Source organism: Carassius gibelio, chromosome B15, assembly GCF_023724105.1.
Source record: "Carassius gibelio isolate Cgi1373 ecotype wild population from Czech Republic chromosome B15, carGib1.2-hapl.c, whole genome shotgun sequence".
NCBI lineage: Eukaryota > Metazoa > Chordata > Actinopteri > Cypriniformes > Cyprinidae > Carassius > Carassius gibelio.
In genome coordinates, this window is record NC_068410.1 from 19,410,439 (window position 1) to 19,437,877 (window position 27,439).

Consider the following 27,439-nt stretch of genomic DNA (forward strand, 5'->3'; position numbering starts at 1 on the left):
TAATATTATATAATATAACATAACACAATATAGTGTTGCATTTTTAACATAAAATTGTAATTATTTATTTATTTTTTACATTAAAATAATAATTTATTGATTATGCTTGTATTTTTATTAAAATATTTAAATGTGGAATGGGTAGAGAGCCATTTAGCTGAACTTTAGCTTCTTAACTTCAACTTTGGCTGAAGTTAACTTAATATTGTATTTTTGCTTAATGCCTAATTTTAATGGGATTCGAGATCTAACAAAAATCGCTGCAGTACTAACCGATGGGAAGATGGCAAGCGCCTAGGGCTTAGGGAAAAGTTCTTAGAATGAGAAAAGACGTACTGAAGTCTCCAGTGAGGAACAGAGCCTCGGCGGCCGGGGCCCACTCCTTAAAGACGAGGCTGTTGTCTGGCATCCGCTGTACTCCGTAACTTTTATAGCTGCGTGTGAACTGATCAAAGCCTCCTTCGGCCTCCTCAAGGAGTGTGAGCTGCTTCTCAAACAGCCCATACCTTCAAAAACAAAGCAGAGTAAAACTTCTTAGCAACCATAGACAGAATAGATCCTTTATCGCACACATTAAACCAAGTTCCACAGCTGAAAATCCTTCAAAAACATGAATGCGTTTAATTTCTCTGAGCATCAGCCATAGTAAATAAATATGTCATACCATAAAGACGCTATGGGCAAAATACAAAACAAGTATATCCCAATATACAAAAAACAAACCAAGAGAAATCTGAATGACTGTTAACCAATTTATTTGGCATTTAAAATCCTCATCTGAATTATTTAATAAGTTAATATTTTATATTATTATATACGCCTCCTACTGAACAACCCTTGGCAGAAGAACCACATTTACCCTTAGGCTCATCTTTAAAATCTCAAAGCTGAGCTCACATTTGAAAACAGCCACCCACTCATGTATCTTGATGGAGGTTGCCACTGACCCGGCATCTTCGACACACCGTACATTACATCACCCGGAGACACTAAACACCTAAACATGCATCCTGTTCTTTGACTTCACTTCTGTTTTCAATATCATCCACCTTCTTAAACAGAAATATGGGCACTGAGCCAGCCAAGTGCTGTCAGCTGCTTGATTTTCTACAAGGGAGATGTAATTCACCTCCCACCTTCTGGCCATCAACAAAGGTGTACCATAAGGCTCTGTACTCCCCCCATTTATACTCTGTTCTCATGTGACACTTTGTGTCAATTGAGTAGTGAACCTTTCATATTGGGGGCAGTCGTGGCCCAATGGTTAGAGAGTCGGAGGTTATGGGTTCGAGTCTCAGGTCTGGAAGGGATTGTAGGTGGGAGGAATGAATGTACAGCGCTCTCTTCCCCCACTGGCTGCCCACTGCTTCGATGTGTGCATGTGTGTGCACTTGGATGGGTTAAATGCAGAGCACAAATTCTGAGTATGGGTCGCCATATTTGGCCACATGTCACTTCACTTTCACTTCACATTTTATTGTTCACAAATAAGCTCGCTTCACTTCAACGCAGATTGATTTTACTATTTATGACCAAAACTATTTATACCACGGTACATATTTAAAGGTGCTCTATGTAAATTTGACACTGAGTGGCTGAACTAGGTATTGCAACCCGGGGGTAAAATGGCAATAGGCAGGTTCCACAAACCAAAACAGAGGCCGACATTCCGACCCAGAACGCACATTTTCAAAAGAAGATTAACTGACTATAGCATGGTGTTTCTTTTCTTTTCTTTTTTTTCAGATTATCATGTTAACTTAGCATATTTCTTAAATATTTGCAAACATATTATGGTATTTTTATGCTTTAGTACTAGAGTTGTTCCGATTCCGATACTGGTATCGGAAATATCACCGATACCACAACAAATTCTGGCATCGGCATAGGAGAGTACATGAACCCATATACCGATCCGATACCATTTTCTTAAACAAGACCGGTTTATGACCGTTAGCTTTGCCTAACTGATGCATGGTTTTTCTTCACTGCTCAGAATGCATTGCAAACACAGGAAGTTGTGCTGTGTTGCCACAAGCAACCCCTGTTTAGAGCAGCGAATAAGAAATGAAAAGGCATTAGCAGTATGTCCGCTGTTTAGCAGTATTTCAGACTGGACCAACCAGACAGTAAAATGGCGACTAGGGATGCCACATGTAATGGCACTTCACTACCAAGTCGGTGCTGAAAATGTAAAAATGTAATCATACCAGCATCTCTGTAGTACCGGTAGTAAGTTACCGACTCGGTATACCCATCAAAATAAATATTTGGTTTAACGTGAATAAATTGACAATATATTAAGCTACTGTTGTAGCCTACAGTAGATTTAGCTATGTCTCTATATAGTGATAATAAAACGTTTCTATTAATAATAATAATTATGGCTAGATGGTTGCTTGTTTTTTACTTGTTTTGTTGTAAAGAGATTATCTGATTAATACTAGGGCTGTCAAATGATTACAATTTTTAATCAAATTAATCAGAATTTTCAGTGGATTAATCAGGATTAATCACTATTTGCAATTACACCTGAATCCTAACCATTTTTTTTTTCCTGAAATGCATACCAAGAGATAAATAACAGGACACAGATACATAATTTCCATGTATCGATTCATCAATAAGTGGTTCTTTTTTTCTGAATTTCAAAAGTTTAACATTTACTTAGATCAAATTTACCTGAGCACTATATCAAACCATGCCATTTAACTACAGAGAGTGTAAGAGTTTTAGGTGAACCTGTGGTTAAATATAGCCACATATCTATGAAATTATGCTTAGAGAAACTCGAAAGAATGAACTCAGAAACACAAACATGCGCCACCATCACATAAGCAGCACTCTGGGCACTCTTGTTTTTGGGAGGTGTTCATTTGCTCTGCCACAATACTTTAGGATCGATATTTTCACGTTCTGAAGGCTTCAAGTGCCAGTAAAACCAAGTAAAAATGCAAATGCTTTTCCAAACAGCTGTAATTTTCGCTGCATTGCATGTAGGCGTTCTGCACATGCACAGTGTGAAACGCAGGATGCTATAACAGGAAGAAGCTCCAGCGTATCAACTACCAAAGTCGTCTCTGTTCATCGAGCTTGGCATGAATGTATTTGAGAGTAACTGGGGTAAAACCTTAAGCTTCTTCGGTGTTTTCGTCGCGGCGCTCGTCGCTGTTTTTTACTATCTTGAGAATTCAGAGATCGACGAGACTTTCTTGACCTGAATAATTTGTCACACTGCGCATGTGTGAAATGCGTTAAAAAATTTGACGTAATTAACAACAAACAAATAATTAACGTCGTTAACGCTCTATTTTTGACAGCCCTAATTAATATATATTTTTTTTATATTCCTACACTTATTTGTTGCAGTTTATACAGTTATATTGTATAACTAAAATACCTTTTTTAGTTTGTGGTGTTAGATTTTTGGCTGCATTTGAAGTTCTTTTTCGCTTAAGAAAATAAATAATATTACTGTCAAATTCATGTCAGATAATAAAAATACTGTAATAAATACAGTAGTTCACCATGTATTTGTTCATGTTTTATTAAGGGATAAGTCTGAAGCACACCATAAAATAATTCTAGCAATTTACACAGGGCTAGTAGTATATACAGCTGTATATACAGATACACACCCAGGTATCGGATCAGTACTCGGTACACTAAGCCCAGGTATCGGAATCGATATCGGAAGAGAAAGAGGGTAATCGAAGCATCTCTATTTAGTACAGTCCAACACTTACAGCAACTTTAAGATGTTTTTATTTTGTTTATATAAGTTGTTTTATAACATGACTTTATTATTATTATTTATTTTTTTTGCACTGATGCTAAACATTATGGCTTATAATGAACAAATCTGTTAAATTATAAACTCTATAAACACTACTGTTCAAATGTTTGGAGTCACTTTTATTTTCTACAAGGATACACTCAATTGTTAAAAAGTGCCAATAAAGTAATACAAATTTTAATTGTCCACAGAAATATTAAACAGCACAACAGCTTTTAGCATTGATAATAATAATAAATGTTTTGTGTACAGTGTGCACCAAATCAGCATACAAGAATGATTTCCGAAGGATCACTTCACACTGAAAACTCAAGTAATGGCTGCTGAAAATAAAACTTTGCCATCACTGTGGCTGGAATAAATTTCAAATTGTAATAATCTTACACAATATTACTGTTTTTATTGTATTTTTGATCAAATGTTAGACTTGCTGATATTTTTCAAAAATATTGACTGCAAACCTTTGAACCGCATTGCATACATGGATACTGTGATATAAAATTACTCATACTGTGATATAAGATTTCACAATTCCTGAAAATACAGCACAATATTAGCTAGAAGTGGATAAAGCAATCACCTGATGTGCTAACAATAAGCTATGAATGACCTTTTTGAGGTCACTTTATTCTTCAGGCACTCACAGACCTCAAATTCCCTTTCTCCATCATCAGCCAATAAACTGTCATAAGAGATTACTTATGATTCTTAGGCACCTATACCTGTTGTTCTAGACCATCTCATCTAGAAGGCATTTTCAGACCTGATCTTCCTCAGACAAATCAAGGAAGTGTGAGTCAGTCAATACCGCCTTGTTCGATTCTGCAGAGCCATTCTGTTCTGACAGCTATTTGACAGTGTATGGTATAGAAGCACATACAAGCTAACAAAAAAAAAAGCACTGAAAAACATTGTAAGGGGAAATTTTGTGTGGTTTTGTCCCATCCCGTCCAGTATGTAAAATTTGTACTGTATACTGTGCATTTATAGTGTTGTAATTAATCTATACATCATTGCATTTGTTATATAGAAAAGCTTTTTGGACAATGACAGGGTCAAATGACTTGAAAATAGCCATGACATTTAACATCACAGAGGCAAAAATATACCTTAATATACATCACTTAAGGTTCTTCAGAGCTTAAAAAAAGCTTGAATTCTACTTGTTTATGCCTGAACAACCAATACTTCTGTCACACAGTTCTACATTAACAGTGACTTAACATCTGCTTTTGAAACGCAAGTCCTCACAACACACTAGAGAACACCTTATGGCTAATTCTCATTCTTCAAAACAATCAATAGCATTTAAGATCCCCTTTGCCACCTGCTGCTTATCAGATTCCCTGGTTGGATGGCGTCGCTGCAAGAATTAAATGCCGAATCTAAACAGATAAGCTCTCAGCGGTCTTTCAAATGCCTACAGCGTTCATACACAGGGCGATTTTCTGCAATAAAACAACTGGAACTCATTCGTTTTCAATAAGAGTTGGTGGCTTCCGGCAGCATCAGCAATAATGGTGCGATGAAGCTGAGCTCAACTTTCTGCAAATGAGCAGCAATTACCAACAAAGCTAAAAACGGCTAGTGGAATCCAACAGTATAGAGACATATGAACCAGGATGCCCCTTCAGGCCCACTGCTGGAGATGTTGATGGGTTGAAGAAGAGGCCAAAGCTCTTGGATGGTGCCCGAGGATGAAGAGGGCAAGCTGTTCCAGTCTGAACAGCCAAAATATTGTCTGCATCCCAAAAGTGAACTTTAAGCCTGAGGTGCTGACAGGCCTGGCATGGTCAAGCAGAAAACTTGGGGCGTGTCCATTTAGATCCCAGACACCTTCTAAACAAATGTCCCATGACATGATTTGATTTTCTTAACACTTTTGAAAAAGTTGATGCTGCTTAAACATGCTCTGGGCGGCTGAATGGACCCCGGGGTCGCTTGCGGTTGATTTCACCCTTAGGAATGCGGTAAACTATACATTTAGTAGTGTTTGCATGAGAAAGATTGCTAGTGAGAGGTGTGCTAAAACATAAATACTAAAACATAAATATGTAAGTGGACAAACTGTTTTCTTGTCAATTGATACAGAGCGGCAACCTCTCTCTCTACAATATATGGTGTAAAAACTGCCCTCTTCAGGTTGAATGGTGGCTACTGAATTTGATTTTTCCTATTGGATGTTTGCGGTGGTACGTGACGTAAGCAGTTTCCAGCTCACCATGCCCCTTGGTATGAGCTACCATGCCCTTGGCAGTATAAATCTTGTTCCGTCAAAATCACTGTAGTGAGTCAGGAGTTGGAATTGCGAGTATTGAAAACGATCAGGAAAGAGTATTTTTTTGCTTGAACTGTGAAATACACAAGTTCTTGTTCACTAAAAACACATGGGTTACAAAAAAACATTTCAGTGAAGGTAAACCGCTGGTAAACAAATCATACATTGATAGTACGACACAAACAATAAAATAAAAGCAGAAAATCACTCACCGCTCAGGACTGAATAATGTCTATAGCTTCAATAAGAAGACTCTTCTTACTTGAATGCTGCTTTTAAAGGCTCTAGTGTGAAGATAAACATTGCAGATTGTGTGTGGTTCACTTAGGGTGGGTATCTGTTAATACAACAGTGTCCTTCAACAGTAGTGGGTGTGGCTTATCAAGAATGATGTCACATTTTAGGGATTTTGTGAACGGCTTGCTCTGAGACACTGCTTATGATTTATGGGAATTTTAAAATGGAGAAATTTTTTTTTTATCGTGTACACACACTGCGAACACACATTTATGTTTAAACAACGTGTAAAAGTGAATTTTGCATTATAGGTGCCGTTTACTGCTAATTTAGAAATCGACTATTGTTCATTGTTAATATTCATTAAAAAATGTGCTGCCAGTATTTTTATACCTTTACATTTAGCAGACACTTTTTTTTTTCAAAGCGACTTACAAATGAGGACAATGGAAGCAATCAAAATCAACAAAAGAGCAATGATATAGAAATGCTATAACAAGTCTCAGTTAGCTTAAGGCAGTACATGTAGCAAGTTTTTTTAAAATAATATAATAAATAAAAAGAAATCCGACAGAAAAGAAAAAGAATAGAGCAAGCTAGTGTTAGCAAGCTTTTCATTATAAATGAAAAGAAAACAGACAGAATACAGAAAAAGATTAGAAAGCTAGTTAGATTTAGAATTAGAATAGTGAGTGCTATAATTAGAAGATCAAACAGAGATGGAACAGATGTGTTTTTTTTAGGCGATTTTTTAAAATTGCTTAGGACTCATAACAAAAACAATCTTCACGTAAAGTGTTACCATCAAACTTCGCTGTTCATAAATGAATTCATTGTCATGTGAAATCACAATGAGCCAGTTTAACCTCTGGCATTTGGCTTTAAAGTTTTAAGCCTTTTTAAACTTTCTCTCACGAACCACTATAACAAGCATAGAAATATTACGATATGAATACAAATGTGCTCCTATTCAGTCAGTGTCAAGTGTCACACATTTTTTGGAGAGAGAAGACCCATTTTTTCTTTTCAAACATTAAAAGAAATTAACATAAATCAATGCACAGACGGACAGCACCGTAACAGTGTCATATTTAAAAAGGTTACTGGCTTACTAATCCATCCTTCATCCTTGACTTCCATCGGTATGAATAAAATGAACGATTTTACACTAAAATGCAGCATTATAGAAGTTACAAGTAAGCAGTAGACAACAGAGGGAAAATTGCATATTGCAATACATTCGAATATTACAAAAAGTTAATAAATAGCATTATATTGTTTAAAAACACATCACACATAACATTTTGGACCCCAAAGCAATTTATTTTGACTGATAGAACTTTTCTTTTTCTTTTAAATCATTTTGATGTCTGATTACCTATCTTAGATATATGTCATCAGAACTATATGACAATGTATTTTAAATTATACACGTTAAATGACTGAATATACTGTAAAGAATGGTGAGAAGAAAAGATACAAAAGCGTTTACTGGCACTGTGCCCTTTCAAAAGGTAAAACTTTGTACCATTTACCCCCAAAAAGTGCATACTATTAATAAAGGTACATTATATTAATAGCTTTTAAAAACTACTGCCCTGCTTTTGTACCGTAAATTTTGGAGTGTGTATACTGTAGATGTCATTTCCAAACAATGTACCATTCCACTAGCTAATTAGCCTGCTATCTTAGGTTAACTGCTAACTGATTAACCCGCTAGCCAAGTTGCTACACTACCATGATTAATTAGTACTTTCATATTTTCACTTCTGCAAAAGCATAAGGCTATTTTAATTATCTAAAGGTACATTTTAATAGGGGAACTTCTCACAAAAGTACAAAAAAGAATACATTTTAGTATGAATCGTGATTTGTTTGTGAAATCCCTTAAAAAAAATTAGCTTGCATGCAAAGTTAAGTCTAAGTAAGACTGGCTTCTGAAGGGCAATCGAATCGGACACAGACCTGAGCTGAACAAATGAGAACAAACAACTTAGGTGGCCCCTCAAAGATGTTGGTTTTACCCTGAATCAGTATCCCTATAAAATGCATCTACAGCGTAACAGGTTCCAGGACTCCCAAAAGGCAAACACAAAAGCAAACACCTGATAGCTATTTGCAAGGAAATTAATCTGACCCACTCCCAGTCCATGCAGACTGTCAAACTTCAGCTGCTCTGTGATTATGAGAGTCATTGCCATTATAAGAAATCATTGTTTGAGGAGCTGAGGGAGGGTTGGCCTACTGCCGCACCATAAGGCAGTGATATTCTCCGCATGTCCGCAGGCTCGTGTCCCAGATGATTAAGAGTCTAGAGGAGAGATCCGAAACTGCATCTCAATCAGAGAGTCAAGGTGACTTCATGGGAAACTGATTTCCAACACGGTCATAACCGAAACCTGAACACCCTGGAATCAGAACTTCAGCAAACCTGCTTATTAGTAATAATGAGTGCAAATTACAAGACTAGAAATGTCCTTTCTAAAGCTGAGCATCTGCTGTTAGATTATTATTTTTATTTTTTTCTGCTCTGCAAGTTCGTTGTTTGACGCATTGTATGACACAAATCTGGTGGGATCTTGAGTTAAAGCCGAGGCAGACTAACAGGGTTGACTAGATGATCAGTTGTGTCACATTCTAATATCGTCAAAATTGAAATGGTACCACACAAACCCAAACAAGCCCTTGAAGTAATGTTGGCAATGTTTTGCCTGGCACTGAAAACAAAAGTCTGGAGACAGCTGGCTGGGAATAACAGGGAGTTTGTAGAGATGGCTGTTGCAGGGCAGACACATTTTAGGACAGCGACCCAAAGTTTCTGACACTGTCAGAAGTTCATCAGAGGCTACCACTCATCTGAATGGCAATTACTTGGCAGCCAGTTAGCATTTCATGCTAAGAAATCAAAGTATTACCTACAACAAAGGAAATCTGTTATGAATCCCAAAATTTGACTTAGACAACAAAATCATGTCCAAAATTGTAGTGTGCCAGATTTTAGGAAATTCACAGCGGACATAATCCATAATAACAAATAACAGCCTGATCTCACAATCAAAACGTACATATTTAGACGTAAATTAAAACTGTCCAATACGTATGTGCCTTTACGAATTTACAGTGTAATTTACGTATTATCTGGACGCAATTACAGGTTCGATACATATCGAAATTTACGTAAAAACAACCTCAAATACGTACAGATAGAACGTGTTCTCTGACCAGTCAGTTATCCATAGAAATTTGCTCATGAAGCTGCTTTTCAATGAGTATCAGATTATATTTTTTATATATTTATGTATATTTTCCCTTTTTATATATATTTTTTTGATAAATGTAAGATCCCTATACCTCACCCGAACCTAAACCTACCCATTTTATACAGAATGTTAAAAGAATAAAACATAATAAAACACAATTTTAGTAAAAATATAACATTAAAACGTTATTTTGAGCCACTAACGTTAATCTTACACCTACCCCTAAACCTACCCATAACCATTTCTTAAAACTACATAACGTTACTGTTATAAATAAACAAATAACAGACAAACAAACATAATGTTAATCATTTATTTTTTGCGAAAAAATATCAAAAGTGGTACCAAAAGTAGTTCAAATGATAATGAGTTCCAGTCACAATCCTCTCTGGAGGTAGTCGTTTTTATAGGGTACAGAGCAGAATTTAATTTATTAATCCGTGAAATTATGAATCTGTCTTCTCTCCGTGAAGGTGCACTGGCGCAGTACTGATTTCAAATGTCTATCAACTGAAACACGACATGTCGCAATCTGTGACGAATTATGTGAGAACCAACGAGAGTTCGACATCAGTGGTGTAAACCATGTCGTAACGTTCCTGTGGCGCACTCACTGGCGCTATTTTCAAATTCGAATCATAATAAGTGCGGGCTTTGACTGTGACGGACGCTGTTGCTGAGAATGAAGATGAAGATCGATTGATATGGATATTTTCCTTGCAAACATCTGGATTCTAAAGATATGGAGTACAGCAAACAAATAAAATGGATGTGATTTGTAATTTTATGCTGTGCTTTTGTGTATCTATGGTTTGCAGCATGCACAGAAATATTATTTCCTATTAAGTAGATGAGTAAACTGCTTTCAATAAATTCAATAAAAATATTTATTGATATGACAATTTAAATACAACAGATTTAAATCATTAAAGCCACGATTTTAATATTAATATATGGGAATTCATATAAATTCACACTTTACATTAGAATATTTACGTTTTTTTAGCTGCTAACACGTAAGTATTTGTACGTTTTACTGCTATAAATACGTTGTACGTTTTTATGTCCATGAAAACGTAAGTAAATGTACGTGTGGTAGAACCACATTTAACGTAAAAATACACACGTATTCTCATGAGATCACGTTGCAAATAAATATGAAGGCCAGGAGTGAACACACAGATCTATTCAGCTGTAAGCCTTCTACACACTGCATGATCTTAGCAATCCTATAAGATCATTTGCAGATCACACTGTGCAACATAAACCTAATGAACTTGAGTACAACCCGTATGTAGACTGTACAATGATGACACCAATTTACTCATCATAACGTCATCAGCAGGCACTAGTACTAAACAAAAAGAGCCTGATGAATCACACTAACAAATTATCATAGGCTATCTTTAATTTAAGAATCTGTCAAGGATTATACTTTTAACTGAACTTTCTAACAAACTTTTTAGAATTTAGTTTTTAATAACTGCATAGAAAATAAAGCTTTAAACATTATGTCCGTTTGCCTTTAATATGCTTAAAGACAAACTATGCGAAAATGCATCATTTCTGAGCATTTTCAGTTTCTCATTTAAACTACAGTATATTGTAGTAAGTCTGGCTTGAAACCACTAGTTTCCTACTGTCACAAACACGTAATCAATTCCATCAAACTGCGCTTTTCATATCATTAGCAAATAGGGGTGTAACGATTCACAAATTTTCTTTCCTAAAGAACAAAGACAGCTATCCTAAAAATATATCCTATTCCTAAAATAAGAAATATCCCAATATATCGCCTTGCTGACAGTATTGCAACATATTGTATCGCAAACCCCTGTATCGTGATATGTATCGTATTGCCAGATTATTGGCAATTCACAGCCCTATTGGCTTGTAGACCCTGTATAATTCATTCCTTTTCTTTTTTGGAATCAGTTTCTGGTTCAATCAAATGTCTAAATTAAGACAATATTGTATATTTCAACAACAGTTAAAGATGATTAAATTAAAAATGAATGAAATTTAATTTATTAGACAGATACAACATTCAGATGTACAGTGTGAGCTTTTTAGGTTGCTTGTAATAAGTGATATAATGTGTTGATTAATTTATTAAATAGATGAAATTATTGTAAATTATCATGTTTCTGATTTCTTTCAAGCAGCTTTTGTTAGAAAGTGAAACAAGTATTGACACAAGCCCCATGATGCAGCAATCAGTTCTGGATTAAGTGCCTTGTTCAAGGGCATAACCCACTACGAGGCCAATATCCCAGAGTTCCTACTAGATTTGGATTCGAACCAAGAATATTCTGGTTAACCACCTTGGAGCTGTGACACATTGCGCCAATATCATGCAGAATGGAGGGTGTGTGACCCATTGACCTTCAGACTTTCCCCACCATTTGTTCATTTAGTTTCAAGAGCTTGTTCTCACAAATGTACAGTTGGCTGAGTAACTGTCAGAGTAAGACTGATGGGAAATATCAGTCCCAGATGGAGACCAAATCAGACTGCATTCCATGCTCTTTCAGAATCAGCTGAGAGAATGCAATGAGACACAGTCTACAAAACAGAAGGCTGGGTTTTCCCAGCAGTCTTTGTAAAACTGTGTCAAAAGAAAGTTTGAGGGTACATGAAATTATTTTTAGAGAAATTATGAAACGGCTGCCAAAATATACAAGAGAAGAACAAAGGAATAGTTTAACTCTAAGTCTTGCCACATTTGCCACCATTTTAAGACCTCTTTCATGGTACAATGGCATATTTCACCCATAGACAAATTAAAAATAAAATAATACACTATAAGACATTGATCGATTAAGGCTGATAAAGGTAAACTGATGTAATGTTGGGCTGGGTGCGGCTCATGCACAGAACATGTACGAGCGGCTGTGAGTTACATTGACCGTATCATCATTCATTCACAGTGTACTAATTAAGCTTTTAATGTGATTTAAACTTTAAAAGTACATTATAATAGAAAGAACACAAAATTCATTCAACATGAAAAGCAATAGAAATGTAGTCATTTCATCAGATAACTGCACTCTGCACTCGTTTCTACTTATTAATTTGTGGCAATTGTCCATGTTTCGTTAATTTTGTTCCCTAAATAACCCATGATTTAACTGAAATAAGGGAACAAATTAATAAATCTAACCAATTATTAATTCATGAAATCTTTCCTTCCCATGTTTACCACACACAGTAGCCTAAGAGATGCGATTAAAAGTGAAAGATACTAAAATAAACCTGCGAAATTAGAAGATTTAAGAAAAGAAACCAGTAAACCAGAAGAATTTAAGCCACATTAATGAAGGATATATCTCGAACGGCAGAGGCATGGTCATCTAACATTTTCCTAACCCTGTGTTTTTTTTCTCTCTCTCTGTCTCAGCTGTTTCGATCGCATCGGAGCCTGGAGCACACGTATATTCAGGCGATTCAAAGTTACATCGCAGTCTGTTCATTATCAAAATAAAATACAGTCAACTAAACATTTAAAATGTTATACTGGTCAGTTTAAATAGACCATACACCGGTCCTCTCTGCTGTCCCAAGGATGGTTTGGCTCATATGAAGAGGATCATCTTTTCTGTGTATGTGCAAATGCGTAAGTAGTTTACATTATAAATAATAGTTTAACATTCAGATACATTGCAAATATGGAAACATTTGGATTTGTGCAGAATGAGAAATGACTAAATCTAGTCAAATCCGCGCTCGCTCGTCCTCGTCTACACGCACGCGCTGTCATGACCTAATGCACCGTATGCTGTATGCTTGATTTTTTTAAAACAAATAGGTTAGGCCTACCGGAATGCAAAAATTCTAAATCTGACATTTTCTAGAACAGAATCCAGCAGGATCAAATTAATGTGAGCAACAGTGTTTTGCTGCAACAGTGTTTTGCTGCAGCAGCGCCGATGGATGCGGTTCACTTAATGCATAGCGCACTCACACGCGTGCCACAGTTACATTTGAGATCATTTTATTTTAAAATGCCATAATGTCAGTTGAAAACATTGTAATTGTGTTTTAAAATACAAGAACGAGCACAACAAAACCATGTAAAGAGGCACGTTCCGCGGTCTTTGTGCAGGATAGGAAAGTCATTCTCTTCATATGAAATAATAAAATAATCCTAATCACATCTATTCATTTTATAATCCTTGTACTAGCATTTTATTCAGATAAAAGCCCCCTTTAATTCAAGTGAGAAAGCGTTTTGTGTCTATGTGTGTGTGGCTTTAGCACATTCTGTCATGCCAGTGACTGCTGCCTGCAATAGATCCATTTTGCAGCATTATGGTTAACGATTAATAGATAAATTGATTGTTAATTTAAACGACAATCGATTATGGAATTAATGGATATTTTGCATCCCTACTTTCAAACATTCGTTCAACCACCCAAAAAAAAAATGTTTTGATTGTTTAATACCGTGAAACCGTATATAACCGCGGTATTTTCTGAAACGATTATCATACCGTGAAAATCTCATACCGTTACAACCCTAGATGTAATGATTGACAATGATTGAAGTGTCAATGCTTTTAAGAAAAATAAAAGACATTTAAATCACCATTTTGTTACCTTTGGCATAGAATGCATTTTGAAATTCACACTGCATTTTGTTACAAATATCTTGCGGTATCACGATGAAAATGCAAACCCAAGTGTCCTACCTTTTTTGCATTTAGAAAAAAAAGGTATTTAAATTAAAATTTTGTTACAGTTTTTGCTTGTGCATGTTAAACATATCTAATCAATTTGGGTAAAAAAAATTTAATTTAAAATGTATTTTTAAATGTAACGTATAAAGCATTAAAATGTTTTTAATATACATATTAAAACTAGTGTAGGAAATGGCAAATGTAAATGATATAATTGAATTTTTATTTTGCACAAAATGTTGCATATATGTATGGGAAAATGTACATTTAAATACAGAAATACATTGCCATTTTACATATTGTATTTTAATTTTGCATATTACACTTCAAAATGAATTTTGCTACCTGTATGCTTCCATAGATTTGGCGATAAGGAATTAGGCTATTTCTTATTATCAATGTTGAAAACAGTTGTGTTGCTTCATATTTTTATGGAACCTAACATTTTTGTCTGTTTGTTTGTTTCAGCATTTAACCAAATCAATGCATCCTTGTTGAATAAAATTATTTTTTAAATTGATTCACTTAAATTGCCTTTCAAATGTTTGGGATCAGTATTTTTGTTTTTAATTGAATTGAAAGAAATTAATATTTTTATTCAGCAAGGATGTGTTAGACTGATAAATGTATGTTTTTAATTTATATATGATAAATAAATCTATTTTCCTATGTGAATTTTTGGGTGAACTTGTTGTTAATTTTCATGGAAGTCTTAATGGAAAAAAAATATATCAAAATAGCATCATTCAACTCCTGAAAAAAAAAAAAGTAAATGTAAGGCATGTTTTTTCATTAGTGTAGGACTTCCAGACCTCCAGGTGCACCTGTGGTCTAACATCACCATTCTCTAAACTCCTATCTGGACAAATTCACTGATATTATTTTTTTATTTTGGGCATAACGGGAGAACATGTTTGCTATTTATACTTAGGAACATTAAAAAAATTTGTTATTACTTTGGGCTTGTCCCAAATGCCACCCTAAGCCTTTGTGGTCAACCTCCGAGTTTACACTTTGGCGATACTGACTGTTGGGTAACTACACACAAACTGCTTTTTCTCTCCAAAACATAAAAGTTAAACATCAAAGAGTCACACAAAGCGTCCAAGACAAAAATCTGGCCGACACAAGACAAAATGAAATATTGCAAAATCAAAAATCTGTCACTTCAAGGCATAAAAGGAGGCTATTGTTCTGCTTTGTGCACAAACAAATCACAATCTAAAATGTTTAAGAAGTTACTCACAACTCTTTCTAAAGCTGGGAGAACAAGTTTTCAGAGCAACACATATCAATCCCAGTTTGAAGTTTTCTGAGTATCTGTAGTCATCTGAATTCCTGACACTTCATGCCCTCTGTTAATGCACATGTGATTCAGAGATGCCCTCAAGACCTTGTTGATTTTGATGCTTGCACTCATAAGAAACAATCCTGTTGCTCAGGGACCTCTGACACTGGGTTTGATCAAGAGGTGAGCCGCTATTGCGCTGGCACCTGCCTATGTACAATTATTTATGGGGAGTAGAGGGGTTTTCAGGGGCCAGACAGGTGTGTGAAGCTCGCCCGGGGCTCCCTGGAGTCCACAGAAGGTGTGCTGCTGCTGGAATGTGCTTTGACACTGACACATAAATGTGTGTTCAGTGTGACCCAGTCACCTCATAAACACACACCAAAAAACACTTACTCCGCAAAAACACCAGACTACTGAGAGAGACAAACAAGTTCAAATTTTATATACCGGTGTATATGTATGTATGTATATACATATATATACATATATACACACATATACATACATATACATATATATCATAATATCATATATCATAAATGGTATATTTCATTTATCTGAATTTATAAACATTCAGCAACAATGTGTCATGTCTCTAGACAAGTTTTTATCTCATAATTTAAACTTTTTTTTTGTGAATATCATGTCACAATTTTGACTATTTATCTCTTAACTTGACTTTTAATCTAATAATGACTTTTTCAAAAAATAATTGCTTTGGCAATTTTATCTCATAATTTTGCCTTCATCTCATAATAATGACTTTTTGTCAGAATTGCTTTTAATGTCAGTTTTAACATTTTGTGAATTTTAAATTGTATGTCAAAATTATTACTCTTTATCTCACAATGACATTTTATCTAATAATCATTACTTTTTGTCAGAATGGCCTTTTATGTCAATTTCAACTTTTCATCTCATAATTTTTCCTTTTTATCTTGTAATCATTACTTTTTTGTCAGAAATTTTAATGCTAAAATTATCATTCTTTATCCTAAAATTTGATTTCATATCTAATCATCAATTTTTCTCAAAATTGGTTTTCTGTCAATTTCAACGTTTTATCTCATAATTTCAACTTCAGTTTCAACGTTGTATTTCAATTTTGAATTGTATGCCACAATTATGACTCGTTATCCCATAATTTGACTTTATATCCTGTAATAATAATTTTTTCTCAAAATTGGTTTTCTCTAAATTTCAACGTTTTATCTCATTATTTTAACTTCAATTTCAACTTTGTATGCGAATTTCGAACTGTATGTCACAATTATGACTCTTTAGCATATAATTTGACTTTTTATCTAATTTTTGTCATATTTGCTTTTTTATTTCTATATCAGCTTTTTATCTAATAACTTATAACAAGTGGTCGACTGATATATCGCCAAGGCATTTTTCAAATATCGACATCGGACGATAAGTTTTTCTGTTTGGTCGGTGCATTCGTGGCGGGACTTTTATTTAGATGGTGCATCTGAACACACAGTGCTTACATTCTCGCTCTTGTTTGTTGTCGTCAATAACAGTTCGGTCCACAGACAGAAGTCTGTCTATTAATCAACTAGAACGGTTAAACAAAAAAAAATTAATGTATACAAAAAAGTATTGCTTTAATATTGTTATGATTGCTTTAATATTGTTAGTAATAGAAAGGCAAACATTATAATACATTCTCGTTTGCCGTCAGCATTCAGCAAACATGCATTTACATAATTTAAACAAATCTTTGATTGACTAATGAACATCTAATTTCAAAAACCTTGCAAACTTAGTCGAATCAAGCTGTGAGATCTTAAGAAGTGTGCATTTGTATTTGTATCCTGCATGATCGTGTGTACTCTGCGTGATGATTGGTGTGAATTTAATACAGACAGGAGGAGAGTTCAGCTTCACAGAGACGCGCGATCGACAAACTTTAAACTCATGATTTCAAATTATGTTGCTCTTCATGATTTGCCCAATGTCATATCCATGTCATTTTCACTGTGTGCTGTATGTAAAATGAGTGTTACCTTTATTTTAGAAAAATGTGATTCCCAATGCACACAAACTTTGAGTGCCCTGTTCAGTTACAGTGTTTACTTCCTTTTTAATTCTATTTTTAATAAATATATTCGTTTTTTTTTTTGTGTGTGTGTGAAAAATACATTGTCATTTAAAGTATAAGCATGTTAATTTTTCAAATTATTTCAAATTTCTTAAAATTATATCTGCTTTAAATCGGCCATCAGCCACCCTGCTTTCCAAGATATTAGAATCGGCTTTAAAAAAACAAAACAAAAAGAAAAAAAACGTTCAACTGTTATAATTACGAAAGTTAATCAACAAAAAATAAATCTGTCTTCATAATATTTTGCACTAAGCACCAAGTCTGTCAGTCGGCTCAAGATGTCAAGGCGGTGAGCAAAATCAAGCCCTGCCACCTCTTTTTCTCATTGAATATTTAGTTTCACAAATAAGATTTTACTGAATTTAAATCAATCACAACTTGAGGTTCTTGCTGACTTTAGATATTAAACCCTTAAGTGTGTAACTTTTGTGTTGTTCCTGGACAAAATCTCCATGTTGTTTCATTGTTTTACACTTTCACTGCTCATAAGTTTGCATCATCTCATTACTTATGCTAGCAAGGGGAACTGGATAAATATTTATGAGAAAGCATATGAAAAACAGCTTCTGCCAGCTATGTTTGTCCATGTTGACTACTGATATTCAGGGCAACATGTAAATAATTAGCCTCTGCTAAAACAGCACATGCACCGCATATTTGTTCATCCTATTAGAGTGTTTGTTCATCAGATCATGACCCTTTGCAAACCATATTAACTCAATAACAGCATTTCACCACCAAAAACCAATAAAACAAAGTTCATCTTACTTCACTCCCACCTAATGTTCATTCAACTCCCACAACAAACTGCATTGCTTAAATACAGACGGTCAGGAGACCTGGTGGACTTATCACTCAGCGACTCTCAGATGTTGGAGCTGTAGCAAAATAACAGTCAGTTGAGATATGGAACTGTGGTGCACATGAGGCTAATGCAAGATTGAATCTGGCTTGCAACATTTAAAAATTCTTATTTCTTTTTTATTTAGACGTTTTGCCTAAGATAACAATAAAAACTGAAACATTTGCATTTAAAATTCACGTGGATAAAGTTTATATATATATATATATATATATATATAGAGAGAGAGAGAGAGAGGGGGGGGGGGGATAAATCAAAATAAGTTATATATTTATTAAATAAAAATCAATTATGAATTCAGAGTTTCATTTCTTTGTCATAATTAAGATTTTTCTCTCATAATTCTGACTGTCAATTGAAACTAATGACACTTTATCTTAATTTGGAACTTTTTTTTTATGATTATGACTTACCACTTCAATAGTTTGACATTTAATTTCCTATTTTTTCTCATAATTTTATCCTTAATTCGACATTTTATCTCAAATGTTGACTTTAGTTCATTACTGACTTTATCTCATTATGTCATTTTAATATCCTAATATCAACTTTTTCATATAATTTTGAGTATTCATCTAATAATTTAGACTTTTCCGAGTCTTAATTTCGACTTTTACATCTTATAATTTTGACTTTAGCTCATAACTGTGAATTTTCATTATTATACCACTTTAATTTCCTTATTTTGACATTGTTTATCATTACTGTGACTTTTTTTGTCTTCAATTTGAATTCTCTCATCATTTTGCATTATCTATGCCATTTACGTCATAATGATTTTTTGTTGTTGTTCTTATGTGGCAGAAACTGACTTCTATAGATAAGTAGCTTAAACAAAGTTCTCAATTTATTCTTTATAATTATCACTGCAATCAAGAAACAATTGAGATATTAAAGAGATTTCATTTGCTATTTCCCATTCCTATGGCCTCTCTCACTCAGAGCAAATGAAAGTAGCCCAGAAATCTGAAATGTTATTAACCTTTATTTCAAAAGAGTTTTATGGAACATGCTAAGAAGAGTAGAGGCTTCCTTAATAATCTGAGTTTCCTGCATCCCATGTGGTTTTACTCAGTCAATCCGTGACACACATTTCACACAACATTATTCCACTTTCGAAACCAGTTCCACAGAGAGGGGTAAAATTAGAAACCATGTACCATGTTTTCAGATACCTCGATGGCTACCCCTCAAGACTTTGGTGTTAATTAAAATGATAATGAAGAACTCCATTTCACTTGTCAGTGGTCTCTGTGGCACTAATGAATGAAGAATGTGGAGTCATGATTATGCAGACTGTGCTATGCACACTTAATGCATGCAACAATGCAATTAAGCATTGTTATCATTATAATCAAATGTAAAGACGGTACCATACGACCCTGAATACCATGTATTAAAGTGACGAGTGGTGAGCGTACGGCTGCTGACAGTGCCACTCACTGGATTGCAATTAAGTGCCATCTAATTTGAACAGTGCACTCGAAGCCTCCAGGCATAAGCAATCAGAAGCTGAAGTACCAATTGTGCGTCACTGTTTATATACTCAAATATAACTCTGTTAAACTGTAACTATAATAATGAGTGACATTATAATTAGATATTCAAGGTGGTCACCCCAAGTCATCTTTATGCATGTCTTTATCTATTGATAAGTGCGGCCTAATAACACGATCATCCCAAACCTCCTCCTGCCCAAACTAAATCAGCTCTCCGTGCCCACCTCCGTCTGTCAGTGGATCAACAGCTTCCTGACAGACAGGCAGCAGCTAGTGAGGTTGGGAAAATACACATCCAGCACCCGTACAATCAGCACCGGAGCTCCCCAGGGCTGCGTTCTCTCCCCACTGCTCTTCTCCATGTACACCAACGATTGCACATCTAAGGACCCCTCTGTCAAGCTCCTGAAGTTTGCAGATGACACCACACTCATCGGCCTCATTCAGGACGGTGACGAGTCTGCTTACAGACAGGAGGTAAAAGAGCTGGCTGTCTGGTGCAGTCTCAACAACCTGGAGCTTAACACGCTCAAAACAGTGGAGATGATCGTGGACTTCAGGAGAGACCCCTCTGCACTCCCCCCACTCACCATCATGAACAGCACTGTGACTGCAGTGGAGTCATTCAGGTTCCTGGGTACCACCATCTCTCAGGACCTGAAGTGGGACATTCACATTGACTCCATTGTGAAAAAGGCCCAGCAGAGGTTGTACTTCCTCCGCCAGCTGAGGAAGTTTAACCTGCCACAGGAGCTGCTGAAACAGTTCTACTCCACCATCATTGAATCCATCCTCTGCACTTCAGTAACTGTCTGGTTCAGCTCAGCTTCTAAATCTGACCTCAGAAGACTACAGAGGGTAGTCCGGACTGCTGAGCGAATCATCGGTTCAACTCTCCCATCTATTCAAGAACTGTACTTATCCAGAGTGAGAAAAAGGGCTGTCAAAATCACTCTGGACCCCTCACGTCCAGCACACTCCCTCTTTGAACTGTTGCCATCTGGTCGACGCTACAGAGCACTGAGCACTAGAACGACCAGACACAGGACCAGTTTCTTCCCTCAGGCAATCCATCTTATGAACAGCTGATAATAACGGCGAACACACTACACTTTATATTTATATACACACACACTTTATTTATCTAACACACATACTTAGTATACACTTAAATCTTGCACACAATATATATGTACATACATAACTTCATTTTGTAATATACCTGCCTACAATTGTCATTTGTATATTGTCATTCACTATCTACTTATTTGTATTTTTTATTCTTTTATTATGTGTTTTATGTTCTGTCGCTGTCATTCTGTTGTACTGCGGAGCTTCTGTCACGAAAACAAATTCCTCGTATGTGTAAACATACCTGGCAATAAAGCTCATTCTGATTCTGATTCTGATTCTAATAACATTTCTCTTTCCATTCATTTTCAGCATGCTTGTGCGGCTATCAATGGAATAGTGGTGTACTGCACACTAAGCAGTACTGCTGATGTAAAACAATAAATAAAAGATTAAGTGAGAAATGCAAACAGTATTGTATGTTACAGTATTGTGTTGTCACATGATCTCATTACAGTGCCAGTGCTGAGAAGGGCCATAGGGAACACCGGCCCTGGCTACACAGGGTCAACAGTGCAATCATTTCACAAGCATTTGAGACTAAATCAGAGGTGGAAGTAACGAATTACAACTACTCACGTTACTGTAATTAAGTAGTTTTTTCGTGTACTTGTACTTTTATGAGTATATTTTTAAGTCTGTAATTTTCCTTGTACTTAAGTACAAATTAAGTTAAGTAATGTACTTCGCTACTTTAAAAATCACATTCGTTACTAAGTACTTGTACAATTTGAATTAAATTAATATTCAAATATTTGACCAGTATTTGGATATCCAATAGAAATAACTGATCGTGGGCGGGCCAATAAAAACCCTTGTATTTGGACCGGGAAAAAAGCCCGGTTTTTGGAGATCCATTCGTCCTCGCACGTCCTTCACTGTGAAGGTGTATTTTAGTGTTATCAAAGAAAGTATATCTTTGGCGTTATGGACATGGAAATTCGAGACGCTGAATTCCGAAGAAATACCGGATGATGACGAGTGCACATGGCCGCACCTGGAGGAGCTCAGCTTACAAGACTTCAGCCTCTAATCTCAAAAAACACATTATGGTAAGAAGACTTATAACTATATTTATGTGATAGTTGTTTTCGTTTTTAATGTTGGGTAGACCTCACGATAATTTGACTAAAAACAACACTTGAAACATGAGCTTCAGCGTTATAGGTGACGAGCACATAGACCGTGAAAAAAGATTTAGCATTTTAAAGTGGCGGTCAAAGTTAAATTTTATGTTATTGTCAACAAATTGTTTAATTCATTTTGAATCCGTGTTTTATGCTTATAATAAACGGTCTAATAATGACTCTTTAATAAAAACAGTCTCTTGCCGCGACCCACTTGCATAACAGTGCAACTGATTGACAGCCTGTCTAGATTGCGCATGTGTCAGTGCTAAATGCTGATAACTTTTGAAATATTAGTAGGGTACTTTTGGAAAGCTTTCTTGTCAAGTCAGCTTTTTTTAAATGTAAAAAAAAAAATATTTTTAAAAAATTGTTTATAATTAAAAAAAAAACAACAAGCTTATTTCTGTTGCATCATAATTCATTAATAATAATAATAATAATAGACCATTTTTATAACTTGATTCCCATAAAAATTATATGAAGAAATGATATGAAGTAATATAATTTCCTTTGTATACTTCCTTTATCTTTTCAGAGGAAACATCCATCAAAGATTGATCAGTACAATGACATTGTGACAGCAGCAGCACGTAGTCAACGTAAGACCACAGCCACACCAAACAAGCTCTCATCAAGTAAGCAAGCCAAGTTACCAGATGTGATGTTGGCAGCTGCAAGCAAACGTGTCCCTCAAACAACTGTTGACAAGCTAATCATCAATTTTATATGTGAAAGTGTACAGCCATTTACAGTGGTAGAACAGCCAGCTTTCAAAGAATTAATTACCACACTGCAACCTCAAGCCAAAGTCATCTCCAGATCCACCGTCCGTACCAGAATCTGTGATGCTGCTGACGACATGAAGAAGACTTTGATTGCAGAATTGGGTAAAGCCAAATTTGTTGCAACCACCACAGATTGTTGGTCAGCTCATCAGAAAAGTTACCTTGGTGTAACTTGCCACTGGATTAATGAGGAGACCTTAGAAAGAAGATCTGCAGCACTAGCATGCAAAAGATTAAGGGGGTCTCACACATTTGACGTGATTGCTGGTGCTCTTGATGATGTCCATTGTCAATACAAGATTAGAGACAAAGTAGTAAGGACCACAACCGATAGTGGATCCAACTTCCTCAAAGCTTTCCATGTGTTCGGAATGCAGAAAGATGCAGAGGTAGATGACGATGAAGAAGACATGGATGCTCTTGACGCAAGTGACCATATTGAGTATCATGATGCAAGTACAATCCTTGATGAAGACTCTGGTATGGAATATCAACTACCCCCTCATCAACGATGTGCATGTCACTTGCTAAATCTTGTGGCAACAACTGATGCTTCCCTTGCAGAGGCCATGAATGACACCTACAAGAGGCTTTTTTGTGCAACATTTGCAAAATGCCAGGCCATTTGGAACAAAACTGGGCGATCTCATTTGGCTAGTGAAGTGGTAGAGGACAAGTGTGGGCTACAGATCATTCGCCCCAATGCAACACGTTGGAATTCCACCTGTCTTGCCACTGAAAGAATTATACGCATCATTGATGAGAAAGGTGAAGATTCCATTAGGGGTGTATGTGACGAACTCAAGGTGAAAATGTGAGTAATATTAGTTACCATGAATGCAGTCTTTCCCTATAGTCATGATGTGGCTTAGTTGTTTGTTATAAACATGTTTTATCTTCCAGGTTGAGTCCTGCAGAAGTTGCATTCCTCCGGGAGTATAGCATCACCATGAAGCCACTGATGAAAGCTTCAAACATCCTCCAGTCAGAGTCCAGTGTTTACATGGGATAGCTGCTGCCAGTAATCCACCAGCTTCTATCCAAACTCAACAGACTAGAGATATCAAGCAAGACCTGCACACCACTCATCAGAGCCCTGCAAAATGGCCTGCATAAGCGTTTTGGACAGATGATGGAGGATCCAGAATTGGCTGCTGCTGCAGTCCTCATACCCAAGTTCAAGACCTCCTGGACTGACAGAGCAGATGTTATAGAAGCTGGTAATTTCAAATTTATATGATCTCATTTGGGCCTTTAACTGCACACCTGTATAAGCATGCATACTTTTATAACATATCTGTCATGGCAGGCCTAAAATGTTGTTGTTAAAGTATAAAAGTGATTTAGATAATTTAAGTGTGGGTGTACAAAAATTCTCCCATAAATTTAAGTAATTTTTTTCAAATTACAGCCTTGACATACTTGAAACAACATCTTGAAACTTCAAAGAATGAGGGTGAACTTCAAAGAGAGTCATCTGATGATGAAGATTTCTTCTCCAGACCACTCTCCAAAACGTTGCCAAGTCCATTTGAGCTTGATGGTTACCTTGCATGTGCCTCGGACAACATGGAGCTGCTTCATTCCTTCCCAGCAATCAAGAAGCTGTCTCTGAAGTTAAACACCGCTCTGCCTGCCTCTGCTGCATGTGAACGGCTTTTTAGCTGTGCAGGTCTACTTTTCACATCCAAACGAAGCCGGATAGACTCTGTGAACTTTGAAAATCAGCTTCTGCTGAAACTGAACAAAAGGTTCAGAAAATGAAATGTCCTAGAGTTTTTAAGGCCTTTGCCCAGTTGTTGGTTTGCAGTTAAAAGTTCATACTGTTTATACATGTTTAAAAATCATTTAACATTCAGAACACATTACTGGGCTTATACGTGTTTATTTGTATAAAACACAAATTGCCTGTGTTTGATCCATTCATATTTCTGATTTGATTCAATGGATTTGATGTTGATTCAATAAATATCACCGGCTAAAAAGTAATTAGTACTCGAGTAGTTTTTGAGAGGGGTACTTTGTACTTTTACTTAAGTAGATTTTTAACACCAGTACTTTTACTTGTAATTGAGTATTATTTTAGCAACTACTTATACTTGTACTTGAGTACAAATTTTCAGTACTCTTTCCACCTCTGGACTAAATATAGGTATCTGAACTTTAAAAGGTATTTACAATGGCTGTTAGTGAATTATGATAATGTCAAAGCCAGCACTGATAAAGCATAGGCATTTTAAAATAAGAGTTCCAGTGCATTTAATTAAACGTCCCATTTTTTATCCTTATTTTGGTTACACAAACAAAAAATAAATAAATAAATAAAAATAAGTAAATCGATCAATATATAAGTTTTTTAATTCAAAGTAAACTTCTGAAGCTTCTGGAGCAAAAATAAATAAATAAATAAAAAGAATAATAATAATAAAACAGATGACTGATTCAATCTTTTTTTATCTTTTATTTTTATTTTTTTACCAACATTCTTCAAAATATATATTTTTGTAAACCTTTTAACGTTTTTGTACAGTATTTTGCTTAAAAGAAAAAGTATGACTAGGGTGCCTTAGGGTGTACTCACACTAGCCAGTTTGAACCGTGTCCGGGTGCGTTTGACCACCAAAGCGCGGTTCGTTTGACTAGTGTGAGTGCTCCGAATCGTGCCCGGGCGCGGCTCGATTGGCCGGCCCTGGCCCGCTTGGAAGAGGTGGGCCAGGGCACGGTTCAGTTGGACTCGGGTGCGGTTCGCATGCAGTGTGAGCGCTAACCGTGCCGGAGCACGGAAAAGGACGCGTTGCGTCACGGTTTTGCGACGCTCCAAAACCAACATGGCAGGGAAAGGTGGCTTTGGTCTACGGCAGAGGTGCAAAACGCATAAAAACTAAAAACTGCAAAGTCCCGGGCACGGTTCAAACTGGCTAGTGTGATTACACCCTTTTAATAAACATGTAAGGGAGGATAAAATAAAATTATTATATATATATATATATATATATGCAAAAATATGTATTTAATACCCAAACTGCCCTGATTTCTATGATGAAAATATATTGGAACAAGCGAGAAGGGTCTGGCTGCAGACTTGCACTTTCAGACACTTGTGCTTCCGCTAGGACATCACTTGCAGTGTTTTTTGTTTGTTTGTTTGTTTGTTTTTTTGTTTGTTTTTTTTTTTTTATCTATTTATTGATTTATTTATAAAAAGTTGGGAAATTCAAACAAAAAGTAATAAAAAATTCAACTAAATAAAAAATAAAGACTGCAAGTGATGTCACTAGCGGAAGTGCAAGTGTCTGAGAATGCAAGTCTGAGAGTGCAAGTGCAAGTCTGCAGCCAGACCCTCTTGGAGAAAGCACCTGTTAAGGGAGCACATGCATAAGGGGGTGTGGGGTGTCAAAACATGGAAGATGTTTCACATCGCAAAATAATAATCATATTATTATTTCGTTTGTGTTGGCAGAATTTTTAAGTAGTAGTAGCATTGTTGTTGTTATGCCCAAAATCGAGACAAAAAGTTTTCTTCTACTGTCTTAAAGCAGCGTTATCTCATTGTGAGATGTGAACGGTCATCGGCATCAAGCTTCCACGGAAACCATTAGATGTCCATATTTACATATTCAGTAAGTTAGGGCACGCAGCACTTTTACACAGAGGCAGAGAGCATCCAGCAGCTGTCTCTTAATGGGCACCACACTGAATTAATAAAACAACTACCTAGTGCCGGGTGTGAGGGCTGACAGACAGCCATGCGTGTCATTGTGCGTTTGGGACGGGCACAGGACCATTACCCAGCGACACGATGCAAAGAACGATTAAAAGCACGGTTTACCTCCTCTGGAAGTCCTTTTCAAAGGATTTGAGGTAGGGGTCCATTTCCAGAAGGGAGTTCAAGCAAGGAACGGAAACGTTCTCGGATTCTGCCATCTTCGCGTCAGACCAAAGCAATCGAGAACCGCCTCTCCCGATTAAAATACCGCTTTCACTGTGGAGCAATGCGCAGCAGTTTGTGTCGCGCCGTATTTGTCAGGGTCATGTTATTTTACCCTCCCCACATGAAAATAAGAGGATGTGGCTTTCTGAGTGTTCAGATTAGGGGTGGAGGAGGATTTTAGGGGAGGAGGAAAGTCGAATCATAGACGTTTTTGCCCTTGAAAAAGTTCAACCCTCTTCTTTTTTGATAAGGACAGATCTTCTACTCTTTACATGGTAAATGTAACACGGTATAAAAGCAATCAAATGTAAATCGTTTTAAATTATATATATATATATATATATATATATATATATATATATATATATATATATATATATATATATATATATATATATATATATATACATACATATATATGTATATATATATATATATACATACATA

General features: G+C 35.9%; 1 protein-coding gene across 1 annotated transcript in view; it reads right to left on the minus strand.

Annotated features, from left to right (window-relative positions):
• Positions 1-27,113, minus strand: part of LOC127972800 (1,4-alpha-glucan-branching enzyme) — a 163,257-nt gene extending 136,144 nt beyond the window's left edge. The window contains exons 1-2 of the mRNA XM_052576588.1: positions 26,891-27,113; positions 337-506 (exon numbers count right to left, since the gene is read on the minus strand). Coding sequence (XP_052432548.1) covers positions 337-506; positions 26,891-26,985 — 265 coding nt within the window. The 5' untranslated portion in view covers positions 26,986-27,113. The remainder of the gene's footprint in view (positions 1-336; positions 507-26,890) is intronic.
• Positions 27,114-27,439: the final 326 nt, after the last annotated feature.